Here is a 17,423-nt window from a genome sequence, read left to right on the forward strand (position 1 = left end):
GCTAACATGATAAATGTGATTCAGGCATCAGCAACATGCCGTACAGCAGCACAGTCTCAGGTGTTTTAACTGGTAAAGTAATGGTGGACCAGTCTGAGAAGACTGGGTGACTGTAAGATGTAGAGCAGGTCACAAGGTTCGATCCCTGGCTGCTCCAGTCTGCATGCCAAATATCCATGGGCAAGGTACTAACACCAAGTTGCTCTCCGATGCATCCATCAGAGTGTGTATGTGTGTTAAATAGAAAACTCTGAAGCATAGAAAAAAAGTGCTTTTGTAAACGGGGTGAATGAGACATGTTGCATAAAGCACTTTGAGTGCTCGGGTAGAGTAGAAAAGCACTACAGTATATAAGAAACAGTCCATTCACCAAATTGTTCTGGCCAAACTACAAAAAAGGTGAAGGTCCCGGGATGTGTTTGGTTTATCAGGGATGAATCTCAACATGAGTCTGAGGTGAAACAAACCATGAAGTGTGCAGAGAGTGCTGGGAGACTGCAGGGTGTAGAAGATCTGCTGCTAACGTCTTGGAGTCGGAGTACTGTAGTGCTGCTGGGTCAGAGCAGGTTTTATCTCAGGTGCCCTTTGAGAACCAACCCACAATTTGAGAAGTGATTATTATATTCCCTCACTAGCCGAAGCTGAGAAAAGAAAATGATGGCAGACAGAAAATGTGTTCAGCATCTGTCAGTCTTTGCTAAGCCACTTCTGTTGGTGGTTCTGATCTTTTGGTAGATGTGGTGCTTACTTTCTGAAACAGGCTCCTGTTTTTTGGTGGCAAGACGTAAAACCTGGTTAGACAGTAGCAGTGACACCATGTAGGTGGAAGAGCTGATAGAGTCGATTCCTGGCCAAGTAAGACCTGATCTGACAGCATATTGAGGACATGTAGCTATTTAAGAGGGATGGTAACAATGTTCTGCTCAGTCAACCAATACACAACGAATAAATAAACAATAATTAATGTCTTTAGTAACAATGTACTCAATAATATTTTGAAAACAGTTTGACAGCATGAAAGTGCTTTCTCATAGTGTTGAACTGACAGATAATTATAACTTTAATCTTTATTCAAGCTATAATAAGGGCTGCTGCACTTTATAGTGTCGAGTTTATTGTGGATCAGACAGTTAATGAAAGTGCTGGTTGATTTCAAGCTTTCAGACTTGCTTCAGAGATAAGGGATGTTACCTTCCTGGTGAGGAAGAAGTCTGAGTTTGTGTAGGAAGTAGCCAGGCTCATCTCAACTTACAGCTTGGGTGCTGGAACTAATCTCCTGGAGGGAGGGACGGGCTGGACTCCAAGGATCAACCAAATCACTACCAGGTAACGACTTAAAGTGATTACAAAATCTGTGCTCAACAAACCAACACTCAGCAGCCAGTGCTTTATTTAAAAAAGATTTTTGCTGTTGTTGGTGTGAAAGTGATCAGCAGTTTTACAAATATAGAATGTTTTACAACAGTTCTCAAGAGAAACATCTTACATTTGAAAGTTCTTCTGATGATTTAAAGTTTTTTTGTTCTAGCTGACTTTTTAAATCTTTTTAAACTTGATTTCCTGCTTGGGATGAGTGAAAGAGACGTGATAGTAATTAAACTCATTTTTGCTCTTTATCACCTGACATATTATCAGGGGAAATGCTAATTTTGTTCTTCAGCGTTTCACCTTTTTAAACTGTGCTGGTGATTTTTTTCATAATTTCATGACGTTAACAGAAAGCACACAGTTGGTGAGAGAGTGCATCGAGACATCAGTAGGTGAGATTTCAGAAATACACATATGAGGATTTTTTTGAGGATGTTTTTAGTTTTGTCACCTTTTCTACCTTCATCGGTAAAAATGTACCCACTTACGTATTTCCTGTCCTTTGGACATAAATCATCTCCATCTGAAGACATACATAATGGCATATAATCATCAGTTCAGGAATTTTTTTTCCTTGTACAGCTACTATTTAGGCATTAGTTGCTCACATTTGCCAAGCGAACGATATTTTAAAATTTGAAAGAATATAGGTGGGTAAAAGCTATTTGTGACGTCCAAAGCAGCAGAACAGTCCTGATACACAGTACAGTACAGCGGGTTTGAAACTATCCATCATCCACTGCTGGTCCATCACTACTATGTCCTGTTGGTTAGCCATCACCAGTTTGTCTGTCTGTATCTGGAAGTCCCACAGGAGCTCGGTCATTTTCAACCACCCTTGTGAGCTTATCACTGTATTTACTACAGCCGGTTGGGGAGTTTCTGCTGCTGATTCTGGGAGTTTCTCATACTTCATTAGTTTTCTTTTCTTTTCTTTGTCACTGCAGCTCTTAATACCACTCATTATTGGGGCCAACCTCTGCCATAAAATCAAATTGAGAAAAGGTAAACTCAGGGCAGCATCATCATCTCCTAAAGCTCATTTGATGGTGGCCAGCTAGTGGTGTGCATCGCTGCTGATTGAAGCCAGAGCACGAAAACACATTAGGAAAAAGAGCCTAGACTGATTCATTAGCATTTAGATAGCTCTGTCATTAACTAAAAGGAGACTTTTAATAAAAATTCACTTGCTGTTATTTTGTTTTTGTTATTCATTTTTGCCAGAACTTCTATACAGAAGTGTTTCTGCATTACACTTTGTTTGTTTTTGGTTTTCATTCAAACACTTCCTTGTGCTTGTTTGTATTGTTTGTACTTTCTTGTTGGTCCTTTTGCTTAAAGAACATCAAAAAGGACAGAATTCTTTGTCTCTTGAATAAAATAAGTTCATCAACCATGATCTGCAGATTTAATCTTCTCACTAGGACAATCCAGAGATTTTCAAACCAGTGGGAGAAAAATCAAACATCTTATGAAAATTTCAGACACTACTTCGGCAATTTATTTGCTGTTTGCAGAGCTGTGTGTTGAATGAGTAATGCCCTTGTTTGCATTTCCTTTGGCTAACTTGAGTTAGTCATTATCATCTACAGATTAGAGCAGATTCTGGATCTGCATCATGCTGGAGGCGGCTTTGTGGAGAAGCAGCTGTCATCAAACCAATTAGTCCATCTGCTATAACACAGGTGGTGTTTGTTTTAGCTATGATAGTGGTGTCATTTGGTCCAGCCCAAATATTTCATGAGACATTTGTGAGATTACCCTGAGATTTAGTTCACATATACCAGGTAACCAGGGCTTAGTTCAGTTCAGTGTTTTACATTGACAAATCATAACATTACCAATCTCATTGAAATACACATAAAAGGAGAAAGATACTTATAATATAAAATGAAACCAATCAATTTAATGAGTTGGCACCCAATTCCCTGCCTTGTTTACACTCCACCAGCACGACATTTTCAGTTTGAGCTTTTATTGACACGTTACCACAGCTGCGATGGGTGGCATGAGATTTCCTACAGACATTCAAATACCAGGAAAACTAATAAGCACCAAAAACAGACTGAGGACTAATCAGCAAAAGAACTGCATTGTCATAAATTGCAAGATAATAAGATGCAGGAAGCAAGTGAATTAACATAAGAAGAGACGTTTTTTAGGCCAATGCATAAAGTCTAAAACATGAAGCCCAAAACCAGAAGAAGTCACAGAAGAAAAAGAAGGAGATGACACCAGGCAGGATAACACACATCACGACAAAGGGTAAAGGCAAGACAACACTTTATGTACACACAGGGTGATCAGGTCAATAAAGATAGCTGGCACACTTTACTGAAGTGGGTTTTATTGTGATGTTTAACATTTTCTGCTGTCGATGCAGTATTAGACTAATCAATTTTCTCCTGAAGATTTTCTTCTAGAGGAATAATTTTATCTCATCTTATCTTATCCTATGTTGCACTTGATTCATGTAGCGCATGTATCCACTGGCTTTAACACTAATCACTTAGTGTGCAGTGGACCAAAAATTACAACAAAACTGCCTCCAGTATGTTCAGCTCTGCACACTGGCAGAGAGACGAGAGAGACCGAGGGAAACACGGAGGAGTTTATTTCTCACTTCCAGTAGGAAGAGTAAAATGTATGCTAGCGAGAGATCACTCAGTCACACCTGACCTCGTTCTCATACCTTAATTTGTGGATGTAGGTGCACCGATATCAGTTGCAAAGATAAAACAGTATTAAGTCATATTTGCCTGGTTCTTTATCTCTGATTTCCTCTACTATTATGCTCCTTGCATATGTGCTTTTAGCAAACAAGGCTAATGGGATATACAAACTAACTAAATGTAACTTACGTCTTAAAAAAGGCAGGAAAGGAAATCAATGAACAAATGAAAGAAAAAATGTGATTTGCTGCAGATGAGTGTCAACAAAAAGGATAAGAGCAGGTTTAAGACACTTTAGCACTGGCCTCTCTTTTCAAACCTTGAGTGTTTTTCTAATTTCTTTTAAGTTTGTCCTAAAAAAATGTAAAAAATACTGCAAACTTTTAAAGATAACACACCATGTGTGGTTAGAAATGTTAAACCACGTGCACCTATTGTTTTCTCTGTCTGGCTGCCCAGCATGTCCAGAGTCTGCTGTATCTTCATTGCAGTAAACTCATCAATTCGACTTCTTTGTGTCGTGCTGTCTAGTTGTTGAATACTTTCCGGCCTGCTGAGTAAGTGAGTGAGCAAATGGTGTGCTATTGGATTTGACATGCCCTGCAATGAAGGTCACAAGCACTTAGCCTGAAATTGACATGAAAATTTCCAAGGTGTCACTGTGTTCCCCGTCCATCCAGTGGAGTTTTTATTTTCAGCATTTGTCCAACATACATACAAACTTCTATAACATGGAGCATTTGAACTGTCTGGAGCAACTATGATGAATATGTCAGCCGAGCTGTAAAGTATGCTATTAATGTTGCATGTGCATACACAGCTCTCAGACAGGTGTGGGAACAAGGACCTCACAGGTCCAGTAAGTTAGTTACTGTTTATTTATTGTAGTCATAAATATACATTGATTAGTGTGTAGTTATGTCTTCCAACAAACTGATACACAGTCATAAACTTTGCCTAATCGCCTCTGATGTGTGTGCATAAACATGCCGATATTGTCGTCATTACGTATCGTCAGCAGATTAGACATGTCATTGAATTGAGTTGACTGCAGTCTACTGACATCTAGTGGTGAGATTTTACCTACTGTACCTTTAAGATGTCTTCATCGGAGGAAGATGAAAAAGCAGAGAGAAAAGAGTTGGCAGACGACTGAAATGGAAGAAAAAGCGCTTCTGGTTGGAGCACATTAAAGCAACACCTGACATAAATCGACTTACCTGAGTGTGTGAGAGACAAACCGAACAAGACCAAACCAAAACCGTGTCTCCATCCGGACATAAAATCATTTTTTTCAGATGTAAATAGGTGACAGTTTTGCTGGCGGCTGTAACAACAGTTCAGTCTGGTGTATATCCATTTCTTCGAGTTTACCCATTAACTAAACAACTGCTGGCAAGCAAAAAGGCTCTGATGAAAAAGGAAATGATGTGCTGCCTGATATCACCCATTAGTTAGTGTGCATCTAGAAGCTTCAAGCTGAGCCTTGTCACTGTTGCCATCTTGGTATTTGGAATGATTAAATAACCCGCTGTAATGTAGAGCTTACAGAGAAACTGAGAGACACTGCAAGTTCATACAGTACCAAGCTAGCCTCACCTTTCATCATATCCTCTTGATTGTGTGTTTACATGGAACCATGATTTACAAAATTAACATAATGTTGGACCTGGATTTTCTAGCCACAGTGCATATGTAATATAAAAACATTACAAAGACACACAAATAAAAAATGTTAAAGGTATCGTCTCTCATGGACTTTTTCTTCCTTTTTTGAACTCATCAGCACGAGTGGTGTGTGAATGTTTTTGAACTGTCTACTGATTCAGTAACAGGACTAGATGTTACAATCCCTGATGATGCATTGCTTTAAATGGAGAAAATCTTGAGGGATGGCTGTTATGAGGAAAGGCAGCCCAGAAACTTTACCAGTGGCACACATCGTTTCGGTCTTTTACCCAAGCTAATCTGCTAAGCTAAGAATTTTTATTTGTGTGTTTTCTGGTATATTTGTTCATTCATGAGGTGTAAGATCCTTCCTAACTGTGGTTTCCAGCTTAGTGCATGCTGATATAATATATTAAATGTTTCTGTGTGTTTTATTGGTTTCCAGCTTTATACCCATATCAAATGTTTGTCCAGTAAATGAAGTGTTGGGTTTTAGTCACATTGCCCGATGACTTTCTGAAAAACGTCTGTCATTCCCACGTTCATCTTTAGCTGCGTTCATCTCAGCTAATTTGGTTTGACAGGAGACTTTTGAAGAACTCTGAGTTTGTTTTTGAATAATAATCTATTACTCACATTTAGATAATATTCTGTGTTTGATGCGTCAAATCGCAGTTCAGCTGCCACTTCAGGCTCATAGTTGTGTAAGTCTGTGTGCATGCTTGTGTGTGCTGTCTGGATGATGCCCAGCATTGCTTCATGCCAGGGGATAAAGAGCTGCAGCCTCTGTGGGGGATTTTGACAGAGTGATGGACGGGACATTGGGAGCTGTTTAAAAAACCGTTGATCCCATTAAAGAGCAAAATAAGAGAAATGACACGTAGTAGGAAAATACTTGAATTGGATATTTTACCCTGAGGTAAATCTATATTCAAACTGATTAAAGAAGCTGGTCAGAATTTATGAATATTTGTGTTTAATTTGTGCTGATTTAGTAAAAGCAATAAATTAATTGTTCATGGTAGTTTTTCTGTGTTGTTGATGCAAGAACTTTACTCGTGTAACTGCAGTAACGAGGCTGTGGAGTTTGCATGAGTCTGTAATACTGCTGAAATCGGATCAGACACAGACACAGTGCAGAACATGTTTGATTACAGGAGATATTATGACTTAAATTATAGAAGATGGTTATTCATTTGTCTTGTGCCGTTTGGCTCGATCACAATTTCCTGCTCAGGATTTACACGCTGTTGATTCATCTGCCTCTCCTCTGTTTAAACACACACAAATATTAAGAGAGGGAGTGCTGGCTGGTTGGTTTAAGCAGCTTATCTCGACCTTCTATTCATCTGTCTATCATAACCCTCGCTCTCCTCCGTGCATGAGCTTATAACACTTTCATCCATCCCTAACAAACGTGAAGAAAAATGCAAACACATTGTGTAAAATAAATGTTGCAGATTGTTTGGAATAATATCAGTTTTTGGCAGTGTTGTTTAAGGACTTTCTTCTGAACTCTGCACACAGATTTTACGCTACCATCCTATTTTATGTTAGGGTGGATTATTGCTGGACAGGCTCCAGGCCCATTGCAACCCTGAACTGGATAAGCAGTTAGGAAAATAGATGGATGAAATTACGTTTCCTTAATATAATAAATCATTTCCTTTTGCAGTAAAACTGATTTTAAGTGAGAAGTTTGCAGAATTATTCCAGAAACATAAGTCATTCATACAATCTGCTAATGGTCATTATTAGAGCTTGGGCACTGACAGTGCAAAGGACCAATTATAATTCGTTCTTTTGGTTATTTTTGTGGCAAATCAGTTGCTTTTATTGAGTGCATAATCATAGCCTCAAATCATGAAATTTTGCACACATATCAGGTCTGGTGAAATTCATGCATTTCATGGGTTTTGCACAAGGGGCTTACAAAATATGCCTGAGAAACATACTTTGAATTGAAATTTGGTACACATGTACACACATGTAACGTCTCACAATGTACAGAAACATCTCTGGGACCTCTGATTATTCAGCACCATATTTGCTGTGATTCAGACATCCATGGTCCAGTCTGGTCCTGGTATAAATGCTGTATGAAGATATTTAATAAAATTACAGTTTTTACACTTTAATCCACTGATCCGAGCAGTTTGATCAGAGCCACCAACAACTTACCGCCTTATCTGATCTGCCACAAACTATCTATGTGCGACAGTTGTAGCGACATCAAGTGGAAACAGGAAATGTCATGTTTAATCCTTTGATGTACTCCTCACAGGTTGGTCACATCCATCTTAATAGTAATCTAAATAAAGTTCAGATCTTGAGAATGTTTTAGTGTGAAAACTGGGAGTTTTTATTGAAAGGCACATATGGGGGACACTTTGCATTGACCACAGGAAGAGTATGGGAAAGGCTGAGAAGTCATGAAACTTGGCACACACCTCAAAGGTTTTATATTTAATGGTTCTCACGTGTGAGTGTGGCAAAATGACTCTGCAGTACCACCTACAATATTTCAGTGAAGCTGCTTTGTATTAAATGTATGTTTGAATCTCTCGATATATTTGATTTTTCACTCACAGCATCATGAAATGACCCAAGACAGGAAAGTCTCCTGGAGCCAAATAAAGATGCGATATTTTCAGCATTTTGAGGCCTTCTACTTTAACAGTCTCCTGGGGGTTCAATCTGATCATCGTGATCTCTGATCGGTTTAGTCTAAAGACAATGACAATGCTAAATTGCGAAACTTTGACTTTTCACAGCAGCATGTCAAAAGTAAGGAGACAAACGAATTGACCTTTAGTCATAGTCGTGGTGCCACCTAGTGGCAACAGGAAGTTATCTTTGCTGACAGTATAATGATTTACTGCATAACATTTTCATTGTGGGTTTCAGATATGATATGAAGCAATATGACAAATAATAACTGGAAGTTCTCCAGAGCCACCTAATGAGAACACAAAGTGATAAATAACTCATTTATTCAACAGTCAATTAAATTTAATTAAAGTGACTGCATGAAATGCCTCTACTGCAACACAATCCGCTGGCATTTCTCCTCAACCACAGCGTGCTTGAGCGTGACGTCTACCAAGGTGCCAGAGTCCTCATTGCTCCTTGTAGTTTTATTTACACATGTCTTATCTTAAGCAGCAGCAGATCTGGATTGTGTATATGCAGGAGCTTGCTTGCATGTGCACAGTGCACATGAGGGGATTGTCTGCCATTAAAGCACTATTCTCTTGGATGTAAAAAGAAAATACAAATAAATCCCCAAATGTACCTTGGTAGCTGCTAATATAGATGTGGTCACCTGTGTAAGAAAATGTGTTAAAGACAGTGTAATAACAGTTTTCAACTTTGTTGATATAGACACCTGATTTCCTTCACTCACAGACTGTTTTAAGGTTGACATAGCCTAAATATTTAATATACAATTTGTATTCTTTTTATTGCTTCCACTGCAGGTTGACGGCCGACATCCAACCTGTAACTTCCTGCTGGAGGTGGAGAGAGACCAGGCCGAGTGCATAAAGAAGCTGAGGGAGAAGGAGGCCAACAGCAGCTATAAAGGTCACAATCACTCAAAGCACAACTGTTAGAAACCAGATATCTTCTAACAGTAACTTGGAAAAACTTTGTGTAGCTGGACAGAATCTTTAAATCTGGCTTGTTTCAAGCATTAATGTGGCCATTGTGGCTCCACGGCTCATGCTAACATTGCTTTTCCCCGACAACAGGTGTTTGAGGAAATACCGAAATTAGCTCCCTTGGTCATCCATTATGCTGACTGCATTAGGGATCAACATCTGGTGCAACTGATTTAATTATCCTGCGTATTCATTCATACACACCGGTTTGCTAACACATGTGGCTGTGGAAAGCTTTCACTCTGCAGAGTGAGTCTCTAAATGCTAAAGGAAAGGAAATGAGATAATTCATGGGAAGTAGCACAAATTGTGTAGATGTTAAATTAACAGTGTTTTCTGTTTTATATGCCATGACATCCTGATAGGTTATGAACCTTCAATGAAAGGCTGATAAACCCAAAGGTGAACTATGAGCGTCATGCTTCTGTAATAAAATCAGCTTAAATAAGCTTAAAAGCTTATATGAATAAGCTTTATAAAGATTATGATCTATATTAAGATGGTCGCCATGAATTTAAGGTTTATCATAATTCACTTTGCATTAGTTTTGCACATTGCTCTACTGCCCACCCTTTAAGACTCATTAACTAAAAGGCAGGAGTTATACTGGATCATGTCTCCAGTGGGAAGAGAAAATGTCAGCAGACGGGATGAGAATGTGACAAGCATTTCATCTCGTTTTACAGACTTTTTCTTTAACATTACAAGTAAAATGTTATTTTTACAGGCTGTCCTCTGTATGTGAGTGATATCACACAACATCGTAGCCCACGGAGTTAAGTTTCTGATGTGCTCTTTGTAATTTATACTTGGGACAAAGTTTGAGCATAGCAGACCCACATCAATAACATTCACTGTCACATCAAAGAACCTACAGTCTTGGTGCACTGCGTTTCCCTTCCCTAAGTCTGTATAAATTTCTCCTTTCCTTTCCTCATGAAGGTTTTCATCAAAGTGAAGGAAACGTTATTAGCAAAAGCTGATGGGGGGAATCTTTTGGACTATTTTACCTCAGTTACCGTTTCCAGGATTGTTTTTTAGGACCATTATTTTTGCCATGTTTGCCCTCTTGAATGGTGCTGGACACTGAAACTAAAGTCACATCTGCTGGTGCAAGCTGTGCTTTGGTGTAGTGGCAGCTCTTATTTCTTTGATTCAGGTTTTGACTGGTAGAGGAAACATCTTCTCCTATACCAGTGCTAATACTGAGGTTTAGCCTGATGGAGACACTTATTGCTGCAGCGAGTATTCACAGCTTAATGATTGGTATAAATGTTAAAGAGCTGTGGCAACGTCACTGTTTGGAATTTATTTTTATTTTATATTTTTTTTATTTTTTGCCCAGGATTGATTAAATTGCTTTAGTGGTGATAAATCCCTTCATTCTTATCATGAAACTAAAATTCTTGCTAACCAGCTAATTTTCTGTCCTTCCTTTCCTTATTTGTAAGCTAACCGGGTTCCACTTGCAAAAGTTATTCATATCATTGATATCATTCAGCTACTTATATAGTGTGTCTCTTGTACTGTAGTTGAACAGTGTTTAGTGCAGCAGTTCTCCTGACAGTCCTTAGAAGGAAATCCCTAAGGCATTTAGCCTATCGGGTTATCAGTAATTTAGTGTTTGCTTTGAGTCAAACTTTCAACTGAACTTTTATAATTATTCATTTTCTTTTTATAAAGTTGAAGTTTTGCTTTTTGTTCTGCTGAAATAGGCTCAGATAAAGCAAAAGCATGAAAGACCCTACATACAGTGTGTACATGTAATCACACCATGTGAGAACATGATTAGATCTCATTACGCAGTTTAAGCCCATATTTTGTCTTCTGTCCAGCCATGTTTTCTACACAACATGAAAAGCCTTAGTCAAGGTCACTTAGCTTTCACCGAGTGCGCTGAAAATCTGTGCAATCTCTGCAGCTGGGAATGGATTCACACGAAATCATTCCTGAAATAAATCTGGACACGACAGACGTGTGATTTTTTCTGTGATGTGCCAAATTTAGGAAAAAAAAACAAATCACACATTTAGAAGTCTGTTATACTGAAGAATAGACCACTGCTCAAAAGTTGGGGTTACTTTGTGATCTAATAGCACATTAAAATATAAATAACAAAAATGACAAATAATCATTTATTTCAAGAGCTATTTTTTTCCCATTTTCCCTGATCTGTACTCCGTCTTCCACCATAGCACATTGTGCTACCTAAAATTTAACTTCTTAAAAAGAATCTGAAAACTTAAAACATTATAAAACTTTTCCAACTATGGCTGAAAACTCTTTTGCAGAATAAAGAAGAAATAAATTTGACAGTTAAGTGTCTGCAGCCTCAGTGCCTGCGGGTTCAATTATAGTGTTAAAATGGCCAACTATCGATCAAAACTTGTCAGAAGAATCAAACAAACCAAACAAACCAAAAGAAAACAGAGACGTTCCCCTCACAGGTCCTGATTTGTGATGATAAGTAATGACACTGTTGAATGAAGTTTTGTTTGAGGGCAGTTTCCCATATGAAATATCTTTAATTTCTACAAAACAAACTTACTCTGTAGACTTCAGAAGGAAGTTTTGAGGAACATTTTAACACAGTAATTGAATCCACAGAGGCTGATGCATGCAATGAGCAGATTTAGCCCAGAGGATGATAACCATGGACGTCTGTTGCTCAGGGAACTGCTGTGGTGGTTCAACAAAAGAGAAACGCTTCTTTATTCTTGCTCCTTAGAGTTAAACACAGTAGTAAATCTTTTACTATAATAATATATTAACAAGTGCCACCATTAGCCTGTGGGCCATGCTTTGACACGCTAATATTAGACTGAGATAGATAAACGTGCAAAGAGTAGAACATAGAGAAGGTTTAAACACTTGGGGTAAAACATCTGAAGCAACAGACAGTTCACAAGAGAGGTGAAGAGGAGAGTGGAGCAGGGTGGAGAAGAGTGTCAGGGGTGATTTGTGACAGCAGCAAGGCATTTTCTTCAAAAACATTTTTTCCAAAAACACCCAAGTGCTCTTCTGAAACCCAGCCTTGCTATTAATTTATTATCATTTGATTACAAGAGTTTGTGTGTAAGTTTTTCTGCCAAGGATCCTGCAGGACGCCGTTGTTTATCATTTACAACACAAGCTTGACTTTTATTGATGTGACAAAATAATCTTACCTCAAGGTTTGGTCGGGTCTCTTGTCTGAAGATCATAAGATATTGCTTCTGGGGGTCTTTAATAATAGCGCTGTCAAGAGGAGCAGGTTTGAAAAATGTTTGAACCGACTGAGAACAAGCCTCTGTTTTGGATATGTACACAACACTGACTGGTAGCTAAGAATTAAACCGCAAAACTTTTTGTAATACCCCCTTGATTTAAAGCTGAAAGTCTTCACTTCTTTCACACACACTGATTTCCTTTAAAGTCCTCTGTGGTTGTGTACAAAGACTTCTACCTCGATGACCTCAGACTCTTATCTCTGCTTTGACGATCGGGTCCTGCTGACTTCATCAGGTGACCGCCTCCAGCTCGTAGTGAAGTGGCACAAATAAGAATTAGCACCTCCAAGTCTGAGGCCACAGTCCTCAGCCAGAAAAGGATGGCGTGCCTGTTCTGGGTCAGGATTGCAGCCCTACATGGTGGAGTTTAAGTATTTAAACAGCAGGGAGGGTGGAGCGGGGTCGAACTACCAACCTTCCGATCAGTAAATGACACAGTCTATCTCCTGAACCACAGCCACCCCAAGATCTCTTTCTTTTGGGTAATGAGATTATAGATAAAAGTGGCTGAAATGAGCTTTCTCTGAAGTGTGGCTGATCTCGACCTTAGAGTTAGGAGTTTAGTCATTTTAGAGGAGTTCAGTATAAAGTTGTAACTGCACCACATTGAATGTAGCCAGTTGAGGTGGTTCAGAGATCTGATAGGGATGATGCCTCTTGGGTAAGATGTTCTGGGCACGTCCTATCAGGAGGAGGCCCTGGGATAGATGTCTTGGTCTTCCCCTGGATAAACTGGAGGAGGCGGATGGAGAAATGGACTTCTCCCATGACCTGGCCTTGGACGAAGTTGAAGAAGTTGGATGGATGGTTTAACATTTCAGAAAAATAATCTCTTTCTAGCTTTCTTTCCAAAAGTGCAGTTACAAAGTCAAGATCATTGTTTAATTTTTGCAAATTATCATTATTGCCAGTTGATACGCCTCTAATATCACAAGTCTTTTCCTATATTTGCATATCCACTGGCATACATGGCGTTAGGAAGTGAGCTTTAGAGGAAGTAGAGAGCTTTCTGCTAACTTTGTAAACTTTGCACATGGCCAGGCTAACAGTTCTGTTCTCTTTTCATCAATGCTTCATATAAAAGCAGCTCAGCAGTTTTCCCAAATGTTGACTTATGCTTTCAAAATAGCTGATTAGTCTCACCCAGACTTTATCTTCCTATGTGCCCATCTGCAAAAGAGGCTAATTACCACAGAAAATACACTGAATGTGGTCCTCTGATGAAGTTCACAGCTCAGAAAGTACAAAAACAGAAAGCAGTCGGGAGAAAATTGAAGAGAAAAGCCATTAAAGAGCTTTTGATTATATATTTTTGTTGAACTAAACTAAGTGTACCGTAAGAGTTTTTAATGATCCATAAAGAAAAATCCACCACTTTTAAATAAAAATAATGAGAAATACTGGACTGGGAGTTGGTGATATAAAAGTCTCTAACCTCTTCGCCCCTGAGCCACGTGAAATATAGTGAGGGATAGTAAAAAAGTCTAATCATCCGTCATCCGGCCACCGCAGTCAGAAATGTAAACAGATGGAGACAGTTTATGTGTTTGAACCTCAGCTGGGACATACTCAATACAACATTGTAAATCTGGTGATGTATTTTAATGTTCTGAGTAAATAGTTTCTATGCAAATCGTGTCAGATGTTATGATAGTATACAGTACCATTAACATGGGAACATTTGTAGCACATGTGCTTGAAATATTTAACATTTTCAAATTTTGAAGTATATCAATATTAGTCCGACTCCTCCTTTAGTCTGCTTAGAGAGAAGAGGTCCATAAGCTGACCAAAAATGTAAATAAATAAATAAACAAATAAAAGAACTCATCATAGACTTGTGAAGCTGCAGGATAGACCCCCTCCCCATCTTGATAAATGGAGACTGTGTGGACCACAGATTAGAATTCCTGGAAACGTATTGTTCAGTCTGCTCTCACCTGGCCTACCACATGTTTGAGTTACATGTCACTCCTCTATATATTATTTTATCATATTTTATGCGATATGTCACTTCACATGCCAATACCATGACTTGTGCAATAGCCGTGGGCAGGGATACATGTGGTATAGCTACCTCTTTTATACTGTGTACAATTTATTTAAATGCAATTTATTTAATATCATATTGTAACATTGTAACTCTAATGCATGGAGCAGGGGTGGCACTCTCATCCAGTCCCATTACATCCTGAATATAATGACCATGAAAGGTTTCACATCATGTTTTTAAAATAATAATAAACATCAACTCTGTATGTGTCATTTAAAGTGGCAGGATCATTTTATTACATTTAAAAATGGTTTGATTCTGTAGCAGCAGGTGAACATAATTGTTAAGAACCTAATATAGGTTTATGCTGCTATTTAAAAAAAATACTCATATTGTAACTTCCTCGAGTTACGAAATTTCTTAAGAGAATAAGAATAATAATCTGATGGGTATTCCTTTCAATCCTCTACTGGGAATGTGCAAGGAAATATGCGAAGAATGATGTCGACATCACCGTTTTTCTGTACATATACACTTACTGGCCACTTTGTTAGGTACACCTGTTCATCTGCTCATTAATGCAAATATCTAATCAGACAATCACGTGGCAGCGACTCAACAGATGTAGGTATGAAGACATGGTCAAGACAAGCTGATGAAGTACAGACCAAGCATAAGAAAGGGGTATAAAGGGGATGTAAGCAACTTCAAAGATGGGCTGGTCCGAGTATTTCACAAGTGTCTCCAGGCTTCACAAAGAATCATCCAAAAAATAGAAAATTTCTAGTGAGTGGCATTTCTCTGAACAAAAATACCTTGTCAGAAGTCAGAGAAGAAAAGACTGCTTTGAGCTGATAGGAATGCAAATATAACCCAAATTACCGCTCGTTACAACCAAAGTTTGCAGAGGAGCATCTCTGAATGTGCAACACATTGATCCTTAAAGCAGATTTGCTATAGCAGCAGACTGCACCGGTTGTCACTGGGTAATCACTGACACTGGTAGTCTTGTGTACTAAGAAATGGGAAACTGAGGCTATAGTTCGTACGGACTCACCAGAACTGGACAATATAACGTAATATTTCTTTGTCCCATGAGCCTCAATTTGTGCTGCGACTTTTGGATGGTAGGTCAGAATTTTCTGTAAACAACATGAAAGTATGGAGCCATCCTGCCTTGTATTGAAGGGTCAGGTTTGTGGTGGTGTAACACAATTAATCCTTATAGCTTGTTTTTTCTTTTCTTGACATACTTTGAGCCCCCTAGTACCAACTGAGCATCGTTTCAACACCATAACCCACCTGTGTGTTGATGTCCATCCCCCTATGACCACAGTGTACCATCTTCTGAGTGAAAGTCACCAGATCCAACAGAAGCATATTTGAAACGTCTCCAGTGATGTTTCTATTAGCCTAAAACCAGAAAAACCTGAGCAAACTTTCCCCTTCCATCATTAAAGTTTAAACTACGCATCTATGTCTAAAATGCACAAAAGTCTGCATGCATAATCCACAGTTTGTGGTCTCATCTATGAAAAGCCCAAAAATATTATTTTTTATGTTCAAGCCCAAAACACAGTTTGCACAGCATTAACGAGTCTGACTTTCCTCCTCTGTGATGTGAGTTTGGATGCTCCTGCTGTGTTAATTAAAGCTCAATGACACGAACGAGAGCAAAAATTTAACACGGCTGAAATCCTCTGCGGGGTCAAATCTGCTGGGGAGAGCAGTTTTATTATAACTAATCTCTCAGGATCTTATCTGATGCTGTAGCCCCGCTAATGTTCTGACACAAAACAGTTGACATTTAACTCACTCAGCCCTGGTGAAAACCAAGAATCTCACATCGCTAAATGCAACTTCTGGTGAATTTAAAGAATTTTGCGATTCAATTAATCTTACCCAGCTAGTCTATCTTCCTACCAGGCCAAATCTTAAATGCCCTGAAAAGTCCACATTAATTGATTTGGTTTTAACAAATGTACCTCATAAATTCTCTTCGCTTGGTGTCTTCTGTAATGACCTAAGTGATCACTGTGTTGTTGCTGTTTGTAGAAATGCTAAAATTCCAAAATGTAAGCCACGCGCAGTGTGTAAAAGGAATCTTAAACAATTCAATGAACAGGCTTTTCATCATGATTTGTCAGTAGTTAACTGGGAAAAAATCGGACTATTACCAGATGTAGAGTTAGCCTGGACATATTTTAAGGAAAGTTTTATGGAAATTGTTAATAAACATGCCCCCTTACGGAAAGTTAGAATTAAAGGCCGAGAAAATCCCTGGTTCTCGCAGACACTCGCAGATAACATACACAAGCGTAATAGAGCATGGGACAAGGCGAGGCAAACAGATACTACCACTGATTGGTCTGTTTTCAAACAGCTTAGAAATAAATGCACTTCTCTTATTAAAAAGGCCAAATCCGAATACTTTTTGTCTGTCACCACTGAGAATCTCAACGATCCACAGAAATTTTGGAAAGTAATCAAGTCTTTTTCTGCCAACAAAATGACTCAAACCTTTCCTAAATTTGTTGTAAAAGATTCAGTCTCAATTAATGATAAAACTGAAATTTTGAATTGCTTTAATGAGCACTTTTTATCAGTGGGTTCCTTGTTTGATTCTGCAGAAACTTTTTTAACAAATTCTTGCCCAGAATTCTCTATGTTTTCTGGAGACCGTTTTAACTTTGTACCTTTTAGTGTTTATGAAGTGCATAAAGCTTTAAAGGCTTTGGATCACAGAAAACCTCCTGGTCCAGACTTGATGGAACCTTATTTTCTGAAGTTG

The 17,423-nt window shown here is 38.6% G+C and overlaps 1 protein-coding gene across 1 annotated transcript in view; it reads left to right on the forward strand.

The window, feature by feature from the left end:
* Window positions 1-17,423, forward strand: part of vipr2 (vasoactive intestinal peptide receptor 2) — a 74,024-nt gene that overhangs the window by 14,729 nt on the left and 41,872 nt on the right. Inside the window, exon 2 of the mRNA XM_031754411.2 lies at window positions 9,188-9,293. Coding sequence (XP_031610271.2) covers window positions 9,188-9,293 — 106 coding nt within the window. The remainder of the gene's footprint in view (window positions 1-9,187; window positions 9,294-17,423) is intronic.

Source organism: Oreochromis aureus, linkage group 18 (genome assembly GCF_013358895.1).
Source record: "Oreochromis aureus strain Israel breed Guangdong linkage group 18, ZZ_aureus, whole genome shotgun sequence".
NCBI classification, from domain to species: Eukaryota; Metazoa; Chordata; class Actinopteri; order Cichliformes; family Cichlidae; genus Oreochromis; species Oreochromis aureus.